Source organism: Bombina bombina, chromosome 1 (genome assembly GCF_027579735.1).
Source record: "Bombina bombina isolate aBomBom1 chromosome 1, aBomBom1.pri, whole genome shotgun sequence".
Classification (NCBI taxonomy): domain Eukaryota; kingdom Metazoa; phylum Chordata; class Amphibia; order Anura; family Bombinatoridae; genus Bombina; species Bombina bombina.
The window spans coordinates 237,152,828-237,165,089 of record NC_069499.1 but is presented as its reverse complement, the minus strand read 5'-3'; the positions used below and the strand labels follow the sequence as shown (position 1 = coordinate 237,165,089).

The following is a 12,262-nucleotide window of genomic DNA, read 5'->3' as shown; positions in this document are numbered from 1 at the left end:
TAGGTAGCTATTAAATAGTTATTAACTATTTAATAGCTATTGTACCTGGTTAAAATAAATACAAAGTTGACTGTAAAATAAATATAAATCCTAAAATAGCTACAATGTAACTATTAATTATATTGTAGCTATATTAGGGTTTATTTTATAGGTAAGTAGTTTTAAATAGGAATAATGTATTTAATTATAGTAAATTTAGTTAGTTTTATTTAAATTATATTTAATTTAAGGGGGTGTTAGGGTTAGACTTAGGTTTAGGGGTTAATAACTTTATTATAGTAGCGGCGACAATGGGGCGGGAGATTAGGGGTTAATAACTGTAGGTAGGTGGCGGCGATGTTAGGGAGGGCAGATTAGGGGTTAATACAATTTATTATAGTGTTTGCGAGGCGGGAGTGCGGCGGTTTAGGGGTTAATACATTTATTATAGTGGCGGCGAGGTCCGGTCGGCAGATTAGGGGTTAATAAGTGTAGGTAGGTGGCTGCGACATTGGGGGGGCAGATTAGGGGGTAATAAATATAATATAGGTGTCGGCGATGTTAGGGACAGCAAATTAGGGGTTCATAGGGATAATGTAGGTGCGGCGGTGTCCGGAGCGGAAGATTAGGGGTTAATATTATAATGCAGGTGTCAGCGATAGCCGGGGCGGCAGATTAGGGGTTAATAAGTGTAAGGTTAGGGGTGTTTAGACTCTGGGTTCATGTTAGGGTGTTAGGTGTAGACTTAGAGAGTGTTTCCCCATAGGAAACAATGGGGCTGCGTTAGGAGCTGAACGCTGCTTTTTTGCAGGTGTTAGGTTTTTTTTCAGCCAGCTCAGCCCCATTGTTTCCTATGGGGATATCGTGCACGAACACGTTTTTCCAGCTTACTGCTACCGTAGGCAACACTGGTATTGAGAGTTGAAGTGGAGCTAAAATATCCTCAACGCTCCCTTTTCTGAGGCTAACGCAGCCATTCAGACAACTCGTAATACCACTGTTGTCTTAAGGGTGCGCTGGAAAAAAAGGAGTGTTAGCACCGCAGGTCTTTACCGACAAAACTCTAAATCTAGGCGATAGTGAACACTTCTCTTTCAATCCCCTTATGAACGTTCTTTTTACTGTATAAGAAAAACAAGGGGCAGATAATATGAAGCTACAACTCAGCGGAACCCAGTACAGCGAACCCTTCTATGTAATATGGTGATTTAGCTGAAGCGCATACATGTGAAGCGCAAAAACTGACAGAAACCACAGGTCCTTCCGATAACCGGAAGCCTTAAAAAGGGAATGCGCAACAAATGCGCCAAATAAGCCCGTCCCTCGTGGGCGTGTAAGGTTATCTCCTGGTCGCCATCTTTCTAAGACACCGGGATAAAAACAAACAAACCGGGTAATCTGTCACTCATGCAGTTTAACAAGTGCCAATGAACTTAAAATGTTAAACTATGAAAACGGCACCGATACACGAAATGGACAACCTGCCATACAGTGCACAGACAAACTCTGCCCTCCGTGGGTGTATCAATAGTCAACTCCCGGTCTTTTAGTTAAATGGGAGAAATAACTAAATGAGCCTTCAAAAACGAAATACTGACACAGTATAACACAGTGTTCTCACAGAAAGAGATCCCCTCACATAAAAGAGCCCAATCTGTCACAGCAATTGCGTGATACCAGACCCTGGACATGTGAAAAGGTTAACCATCTCCCGGTCGGCATATTTAATGTTAAAACCGCCGGGAGAAAAATGACACTGAGTCCAGCCATCCAAAAACCACAAAAAGGAGCCCAACTATCTTAGCCCTTGTATGTGACAGCATATAATATAGTGTTCACTTCCTTCTGAGAGAAAGACGTCCCCAGAAATAAAAAAGTTAGCACTTACCTTAAACTCTGTATGACAGCATGGCAGTCCAGCAGGTTTTCAGAGGTCCTCTTTCTCCCATAGCCCTGTGGACAAAGATCAGCCTGAGTTAAAAGTGCTTAGGCTATCTGTATTAGGGCAGCAAACATGTATAGGAGGCGCAGTGAGAATTATTTCCCACCAGTTCCTATTGCTTTAAAGCCACCAAATGCTTCTCTTTTTGTACTGAAGAGACTGATTTGGTCTAGGCTACACCCCAGAACAAAGTAGCACACTGTGGCACTACTTTAAAAATAATAAAATCTTGATTGAAGAATCTATAACTAACACCTCACTTTACCTCTTCCTATCACTAACACAGGCAAAGAGAATGACTGGAGCGGGAGGGAAGGGAGGAGCTATATATACAGCTCTGCTGTGGTGCTCTTTGCCTCCTCCTGCTGACCAGGAGGTGATATCCCACAAGTAAGGATGAAATCGGTGGACTCATCGTATCTTGTAAAAGAAAATATTTTCCTTTTTTACATAGAGATGTTCATGTGATTTTTTTCCTGTCAGCTTTTAACAGTTATGCTGCCTCACTTTGAAGTGGTTTAGCACATGAGTAATATGTCCCTTTAAACACATAGGCCTAGTTTCCATTGCTGCTGTTAACTGTGTAAATTGGTGGGAACAACAAAAGTCTATGGAGAGGTTTAATGCTACAACCAGTTTACACAAGCAATGGAAGCTAGGTTATAGTTATATATACTTGGTAATACAAATAAATAAATAACAGAATGCTCTAAAGAAATAAAACATATACCTTTTGTATTTAACAGTTACTTTACATTTTTTAGCAACTTTATCAAATTTTTTAGAAAAATCATTTGCAAACTGCAATGTGAAATTTAATTTACAACAGTGCCTGCTCAATTGCCTATGGTGTTAATAAACATTCCCTTTGCCCTCTGTGGGGAATATGAAGCTTAGTGTTAACGAGGTGTAAGCATTTCTATCTCACACTTTTGTCCATGGGAAAAACCTGAGCAGATCCATATGTAAAGTGCAGCTAATAAAACCGTACCTCTTGTGTGACCTCTGGAACATCAGCTGCCAATCTCAGCCAGTGCTTTGCTGTTGAGGTGTTCCCCAAATCTTTGTAACACTACAAAGGAACAAAGAAATATTAAAAACCAAGCATGTGTCAGCAGTGGCTCCACCACAGCTTGTTATAAAGAAATCCAATCTAACCTCTGACTTTCTTTTATATTCAACTGCATTAGTATTAGCTTATACCTCTACTGCTGGGAGAATAGTGTGTGACGTTACCATAGATTTAGAAAAGACAACAAAGCCATAAAAGATCCCATCTCCCTGTAACATTAGACAGCTTCTTTGGAAAATTAAAAACCACAGGTTTTGCATTTTCCTTTGTCACAGGGGATAATTCAATCAGTAGCAAAGTGTGTCCAATCATAGGGGATGGTGACAATAAAAGACCATAAGTTCCAAGTCATTAACTGGCAAACCACAAACCTCGTCTCCCCAAAGTACAAGAAATGCTGAAGGGTAATGGTTATACATTTAATGAGGGCCCAGAAGCCGCTTTATACTCTACACAAGGAAGTCCTTAAAACAAGATGCTTACAGTACCGCACAGAGAGGGCAAAAAGGGTGAATCCACTGTGCATTATTTACAAGAATCACCACTTGAAGCATGACACCTCTTAAAGCAGTGTTTTTCAACCAGTGTGCCGTGGCACACTAGTGTGCCGTGAGAGATCCTCAGGTGTGCCACGGCAGACTGACAACAGTGTGACATATTTTTTAAACTTTGCTTGTTTTTTACTCCCAGTGCAGGGGTAGTTTTTAGGAGGCATGGCATAACAGCACAATACATACAGTATGTGTGTGTTTGTGTGTATGTGTATATATATATGCTGTATTAGGCTACAATGTGTGATTTTTTAAAAATGTTGGGATGGTGGTGTGCCACAGGATTTTTTAATGTAAAAAACTGTGCCACGGCAAAAAAAAGGTTAAAAATCACTGTCTTAAAGGGACAGACTACTTGAAAATTGTTATTGTTTAAAACGATAATCCCTTTATTACCCATAAACCAGTTTTGCATAACGAACACAGTTATATTAATATACTTTTCACCTCTATGATTACCTATATCTAAGTCCCTGCAGACTGCCCATTAGCTTAGTGCTTTTTACAATCTTGAGCCAATCAGTGCTGGTTCTTGTATAACCATAATCATTCGCCACAGGAGTGACCACAACATTATATATATATATATATATATATATATATATACTGTACATGAACTAGCACTGAGATAAGAGGCAGCCTGCAGGGGCTTAGAAATAAGCAAACTTAGATGTTATAAAGTATATTAATATAAATGTTGGTTGTGCAAAGCTGGGGAATGGGTAGTAAAGGTCATCTATCTTTTTAAACAACTCTTATTGAGAACACAGGCTTTAAAACTATATAGCTGGTAACTAAGCCCATGACCAGCACCTCTCCTAAGGCAAGATTACATATACGGCGTCGCCGCCCGCAAAAGCCGCCAATGCCGTTTTTTACGCGGTTTTGGTATCACGTATACAGCGCTGCATATAAATGTGGAGCGTATATTTCACCCTTCACCAGCAATTTTTACTCCTATAAACTAACATAGAACCGCGTCACAAATCGGTATCACATATTCAGCGCAAAGACTTACGCCGCAAAAATTGAGAAATTTTACTCCATTTTCACCTTGCCACACATAGGCAGGCGCAGCAAGACTTGCGCCGAGTATGTGAGCACCGTAACCCCCTGCAAATAGTAACTAACACCTAACGAATGCGCAATATCTATCTACCTGTCAACCTCCACCATAATAACTAATAAATGATATTAACCCCTAAACGCCAACCCCCCACATCGCAAAACATCTAATTAACCCCTAATCCGACAACCCCCCACAACGCTATATACCTAATAAAGTAATTAACCCCTAAACCGCCATCAGCCCACAACGCAATATACCTTAATAAACTATTAACCCTAATCCGCCATTCACTCATATCGCAAAGTACCTATTAAAACTATTAACACTAAACTGCCATCCCCCACCAATGCAATAAACTTAATTAACCTATTAACCCCTAATCCGCCAAACCCACGCAACAAAAATAACTACTTAAAATTACTAAAACCCCTAACCTAACACCCCCTAAATTAACCCCAATTACATAAATTAAAAAATACTAAGTTACAATTAAAATAAAAAAGCCCTAAAATTAAATTAATCTAAGATTACAAAAAATAAAAAATCTAACATTACATAAAATAATAAACCAAAATTATCAAAAATTAAAAAATTAAACCTAATCCCTAAGAAAACAAAAAAGCCCCCCAAAATAAAAACACCCCCAAATCTAATGCTAAACTACCAATAGCCCTTAAAAGGGCCTTTTGTAGGGCATTGCCCTAAGTTAAACAGCTCTTAACTTAAAAACCCCCACCCACCAAACCCTAAAGGGGCATTTGTATAGGCATTGTCCTTAAAAGGGCATTCAGCTCTTTTACTGCCCTTAAAAGGGCATTTAGCACTTTTTCAAAGGACCATTAAATTCCTAATCTAAAAAAATACCCCAAAAATTAAAAAAAGCTTAAGTTCCCTTGAGTCCTGCGGTGAAGTCTTTTTCCAAGCGGCGATATCCATCTTCTTCCAGGAACAAGCAGATGCAAAGTGCGGAACTGAAGACCGGTGACCGCAGAGCCATGGAGCGTGGAGATCCTCTTCGTACGATTACCGCCACACACTAAGGATTGAATTCAAGGTACGCGTTTAAAATATGGGGTATCTTGCATTCCTATTGGCTGATTTGAGTCTTCAAATTAAAAATCAGCCAATAGGATGAGAGCTACTGAAATCCTATTGGCTGTTCAAATCAGCCAAATATTGGCTGATTTGAATTTGAAGACTCAAACCAGCCAATAGGATTGCAAGGTACCCCATATTTAAACGCGTACCTTGAATTCAATCCTTAGTGTGTGGCGGTGATCGTATGAAAAGGATCTCCACACTCCATGGCTCCTCAGTCGCTGGTCTTCAGTTCCACGCTCCGCTCAGGCTTGTTCCTGGAAGAAGATAGAAGATATTGCCACTTGGAAGAAGACTTCACCGCCGGACTTCAGGAACTGTGAGTACCTATCTGGTGGTTAGACTTTGGCTTTTTTTTTTTAGATTAGGGATTTAATGAGCCTTTGAAAAGGCGCTGAATGCCCTTTTAAGGGCAATGCCCATACAAATGCCCCGTTAGGAGCAATGGGTAGTTTAGGATTTTTTAGTGTTAGGTTTTTTTATTTTGGGGGGTTTTACTGTTAGAGGGGGGACTTAGTATTTTTTAAGGTAAAAGAGCTGTTTAACTTAAGGCAATGCCTTACAAAAGGCCCTTTTAAGGGCTATTTGTAGTTTAGCATTAGATTAGGTGGTGTTTTTATTTTGGAGGGGGGATTTTTTATTTTCATAGGGATTAGGTTTATTTTTTTATTTTTGATAATTTGGTTTATTTTATGTAATGTTTGATTTATTTTTTGTAATCTTAGATTAATTTAATCTTAGTTTTTTATATTTTAAAGTAATGTTCGCTTTTTATTTTAATTGTTTGCAATTTACTATATTTTAATTTAGGTAATTGGGGTTAGGTTAGGGGGTGTTAGGTTAGGAGGCTTAGTAATTTAATTAGTTATTTGCGTTGTGGGTGTTTGGCGCCTTAGGGGTTAATAGTTTTATTAGGATTATTGCGCTGTGTGGGTTTGGCGGATTAGGGGTTAATAGATTTATAAGGTTTGTTGCAATGTGGGTAAATGGTGGATTAGGGGTTAATACTTTTATTAGGCATATTGCGTTATGGGGGGTTGTCGGATTAGAGGTTAATACATTTATTATTAGTTGCGATCTGGATTTGTTGGCGGATATAGGGGTTTTACGTGTCAGGTTTATTTTAGGGAGGCTATTTTCTTAGGCGCCGGCAGTTTCTAACGTGCCGTAAGTCACTGGCGACTCCAGAAATTTGTATTTACGCTCATTTCTGGACATCGCTAGTTTATCCAATTTAAAACACTTTATGAACTGCCTGCGGGGTTTATGCGATACCCCGATGTGCAAGGTGACATTACGGGCGGTGCAGGTTTCAGCAGATACGCTGAAGCTTGCACCGCATATGTAATCTCGCCCCTAGTGTCACTGACACAATAAGTGATATAGATGCCTATATTGTACTGGGAGCTACTAACTGCACTGTACAAACTCCTTTCTCTTGCTGTCACCTGGTGTACCATGACTATCCTCACCAGAAGATCTGCTGCTGTGGTCAAACAAAACATGAGCCAAACACACATGACCTAATGTGCGCAACATTTCTTAATGGGTCATTAACTTTTTCATACATCCAAAAGAGGTTATGTACAAGAAACAAAAGAGTTACCCTTACCAGGCAAAAATATTATTAATGATTGTTGCTATTTCATAAACATGAAATATTTTTTATTCCTTAACAATAATTTTTGGCTGGCACCTATATCTTCTGTATTTACATAGTTGTACCATTCAGATTTGTAATCCTAAGTGGTTATAACTTATCAGCATTTTATAGATAAAACATAATTTATGCTTACCTGATAAATTTATTTCTCTTGTAGTGTATCCAGTCCACGGATCATCCATTACTTATGGAATATATTCTCCTTCCCAACAGGAAGCTGCGAGAGTCCACCCACAGCAAAGCTGCTATATAGCTCCTCCCCTAACTGCCATATTCAGTCATTCGACCGAAAACATGCAGAGAAAGGAAAAACCATAGGGTGCAGTGGTGACTGTAGTTCAAATGAAAAAATTACCTGCCTTAAAGTGACAGGGCGGGCCATGGACTGGATACACTACAAGAGAAATACATTTATCAGGTAAGCATAAATTATGCTTTCTCTTGTTAAGTGTATCCAGTCCACGGATCATCCATTACTTATGGAATACCAATACCAAAGCTAAAGTACACGGATGATGGGAGGGACAAGGCAGGTACTTAAACGGAAGTTACCACTGCCTGTAAAAAACCCTTTCTCCCAAAAATAGCCTCCGAAGAAGCAAGGTATCAAATTTGTTAAATTTGAAAAGTATGAAGCGCAGACCAAGACTCCGTCTTGTAAATCTGTTCAACAGAAGCCACATTTAAAAAAGGCCCAAGTGAAAACCACAGCTCTAGTAGAATGAGCTGTAATCCCTTCAGGAGGCTGCTGTCCAGCAGTCTCATAAGCTAAATGAATTATGCTTTTTAACCAAAAAGACAGAGAGGCTGCTGAAGTCTTTTGACCTCTCCTCTGTCCAGAATAGACAACAAACAAGGTGAACGTTTGATGAAAACTGTAGTAGCTTGTAAGTAAAACTTTAAAGCACAAACCACGTCCAATATTGTGTAATAGACGTTCCTTCTTTGAGGAAGGATTAGGATACAAGCATGGAACAACTATCTCTTGAGTGATGTACTTGTTAGATACCACCTTAGGAAAAAACCCAGGTTGGTACGCAGGACTACCTTATCCGTACGAAGGACCAGATAAGGAGAATCACATTGTAACACAGATAACTTGGAGACTCTACGAGTCGAGGAATTAGCTACCAAAAAGGAACTTTCCAAGATAAAGATTGATATCTATGGAACAAAAAAGGTTCAAACGGAACTTCTTGAAGAACCTTAAGAATCAGGTTTAAGCTCCATGGCGGAGCAACAGTTTTAAACACAGGCTTGGATCTAACCAAAGCCTGACCAAATGCCTGAACGTCTAGAATACCTGCCAGACGCTTGTGCAAAAAAATAGACAGAGTAAAAATCTGTCCCCTTTTAAGGAATTAGCTGACAACCCTTTTCTCAAAAACATCTTGGAGAAAAGATAATATCCTGGGAATCCAGACTTTACTCCATGAGTATCCCTTGGATTCATAACAATCAGATATTTACACCATATCTATGTTCAATTTTCCTAGAGACAGGCTTTCATGTCTGTATTAAGGTATCAATGACTGACTCTGAGAAGCCATGCTTTGATAACATCAAGCGTTCAGTCTCCAGGCAGTCCATCTCAGATTGATTCTATTTAGATGGTTGAAAGGACCCTGAGGTAGAGGGACCTGTCTCTGAAGCAGCCTGTCTCTGAAGCAGAGACCGTAATGGAAAGGATGACATGTCCACCAGATCTGCATACCAGGTCCTGCGTGGCTACGCAGGCGCTGTCAAAAACACCAAAGCCCTCTCCTGCTTGGTCTTGACCTCCGGAGGAAATCCCACTCCCCCGGAAGAAAAGTCTGACGACTTAGAAAATCCACCTCCCAGTTCTCAACACCTGGGATATGGATAGCCGATAGACAAGAGTGAGTCTCTGTCCAGTGAATTATTGTAAGACTTCTAACATCGCTAGGGAACTTCTGTTCCCCCTTGATGGCTGATGTAAGCCACAGTCGTGTATATTGTCCGACTGAGTATGATGTACCTCAGAGTTGCTAACTGAGGCCAAGAGCATGGAATATCACTCCCAGTTCCAGAATATTTATTAGAAGGAGGGTCTCCTCCTAAGTCCACTATCCCTGAGCCTTCAGGGAGTTCCAGACTGCATCCCAACCTAAAAGGCTGGCATCTATTGTAACAATTGTCCCATCTGACCTGCGGAAGGTCATACCCTTGGACAGATGGACCCGACATAGTCACCAGAGAAGAGAATCTCTGGTCTCTTGGTCCAGGTTTAACAGGGGGACAAATCTGTGTAATCCCCGTTCCTCTGACTGAGCATGCATAGTTGCAGCGGTCTGAAATGTAGACGTGCAAACGGTACTATGTCCCTTGCCGCTACCATTAAGCCGATTTCATTCATGTACTGAGCCACCGAAGGGCGCGGATGGGATGAAAAAAACACGGCAGAAATTTAGAAACTTTGACAACCTGGACTCCGTCAGGTAAATTTTCATTTCTACAGAATCTATCAGAGTCCCTAGGAGGGAAACCCTTGAGATTGGGGATAGAGAACTCTTTCCTTGTTCACTTTCCACCCATGTGATCTCAGAAATGCCAGTACTACGTCCGTATGAGACTGGGCAATTTGGATGTTTGACGCCTGTATCAGGATGTCGTCTAAATAAGGGGCCACTTCTATGCCCCGCGGTCTAAGGACCGCCAAAGCGACCCCAGAACCTCCATAAAGATTCTTGGGGCTGTAGATATCCCAAAGGAAAGAGCTACAAACTGGTAATGCCTGTCTAGAAAGGCAAACCTGAAAAACGATGGTGATCTTTATGCATCACAATGTGAGGATAAGCATCCTTCAAATCCATTGTAGTCCTCTATTGACTCTCCTGGATCATAGTTAAGATGGTACGAATAGTTTCCATCTTAAATGACGGAATTCTGAGGAATTTGTTTAAGATCTTTAGATCCAAAATAGGTCTGAAGGTTCCCTCTCCTTGGGAACCACAAACAGATTTGAGTAAAAACTCTGTCCCTGTTCCTCTCTTGGAACTGGATGGATCTCGTACACAATGTAAGAATGCCTCCTTCTTTATCTGGTTTGCAGATAATTGTGAAAGGCGAAATCTCCCCTTTTTTTGGGGGGGAATCATTGAAATCCAGAAGATATCTCTGGGATATAAATTCCAATGCCTAGGGATCCTGGGCATCTCTTGCCCACGCCTGGGCAAAGAATGAAAGTCTGCCCCCTATAGGATCCGTTACCGGATAGGGGTCCGTTCCTTCATGCTGCCTTAGAGGCAGCAGCAGGCTCCTTGGCCTGCTTATCTTTGTTCCAGGTCCGATTGTCTCCAGACCGCCTTGGACTGAGCAAAAATTCCCTCTTGTTTTGCCTTAGAGGAAGAGGATGCCACACCTGCCCTGAAGTTTTTAAAAGGTACGAAAATTAGACTTTTTTTTTTTTTTTTTTTTTGCCCTTGATTTAGACCTATCCTGAGGAAGGGCATGACCTTTTCCTCCAGTGATATAAGCAATAATCTCCTTCAAACCAGGCCCGAATAGGGTCTGCCCCTTGAAGGGAAGTTAAGTAGCTTATTTATTAAAGTCACGACAGCTGACCATGATATAAGCCATAGCGCTCTGCGCGCCAGTATAGTAAAAAACAGAATTCTTAGCCGTTAGTCTAGTCAAATGAACAAGGCATCAGAAAACAAAGGAATTGGCTAGCATAAGCTTGTCAAATATATTCATCCAATGGAGTCGCTTAACTGTAAAGCCTCATCAAGAGACTCAACCCAGAACGCCGCAGCAGCAGTGACAGAAGCAATGTATGCAAGGGGCTGCAGGATAAAACCCTGTTGAATAAACATTTTTTATCCATTGGATCTAAAAAGCACAACTGTCCTCGTCAGAGGTAGTGGTACGCTTAGCTAGAGTAGAAACTCTTCTCTCCACCTTAGGAACTGTCTGCCAGAAGTCCCGTGTGGTGGTAACTATTAGAAAACATTCTTCTAAAAAATAGGAGGGGAAGAGAACGGCACACCTGGTCTATCCTATTCCTTATTAAAAAAATTTTTAGTAAACCTCTTTAGGTATTGGAAAAACATCAGTACACACCGGCACTGCATATTATTTATCCAGTCTACACAATTTCTCTGGCCCTGCGATTGTACACATTCATTCAGAGCAGCCAAAGCCTCCCTGAGCAACAAGTGGAGGTTCAAGCATAAATTTTAAATGTAGAAATATCAGAATCAGGTTAAATCATCTTCCCTGAGTCAAAAAAAAAAAAAAATCACCCACAGACTAAGCATATTGTGAGGTAGTATCATACATGGTTCTTAAAGCGTCTGTATGCTCTGTATCTACCCCCAGAGCTAACTGCTTTCCTTTAATTTCAGGTAGTCTGACTAATACTGCTGCCAGAATATTATTCACCACCTTTGCCATGTCTTGTAAAATAAACGCTATGGGCGCCCTTGATGTACTTGGCGCCATTTGAGCGTGAGTCCCTGAAGCGGGAGTCGAAGGGTCTGACACGTGGGGAGAGTTAGTCGGCATAACTTTCCCCTCGACAGAATCCCCTGGTAAAGAAACGCTATGGGTGCCCTTGATGTACTTGGCGCCATTTGAGCGTGAGTCCCTAAAGCGGGAGTCAAAAGGTCTGACACGTGGGGAGAGTTAGTCGGCATAACTACCCCCACGACAGAATCCTCTGGTGATAATGTTTTTAAAGACAAAAAATGATCTTTATTGTTTAACATGAAATCAGTACATCTGGTACACATTCTAAGATGGGGTTCCACCATGGCTTTAAAACATAATGAACACAGAGCTTCCTCTATGTCAAACATGTTAGAACAGACTAATAATGAGACTAGTAAGCTTGGAAAACACTTTAAATCAAGTTAACAAGCAAATA

The 12,262-nt window shown here is 40.7% G+C and overlaps 1 protein-coding gene across 3 annotated transcripts in view; it reads right to left on the bottom strand.

Annotated features, from left to right (window-relative positions):
* The window catches only part of RMDN3 (regulator of microtubule dynamics 3), a 258,569-nt gene that overhangs the window by 35,638 nt on the left and 210,669 nt on the right, over positions 1-12,262 (bottom strand). For all 3 annotated transcript variants that reach the window (XM_053697885.1, XM_053697884.1, XM_053697887.1), the window contains exon 12: positions 2,913-2,993. In XM_053697885.1, coding sequence (XP_053553860.1) covers positions 2,913-2,993 — 81 coding nt within the window. The remainder of the gene's footprint in view (positions 1-2,912; positions 2,994-12,262) is intronic.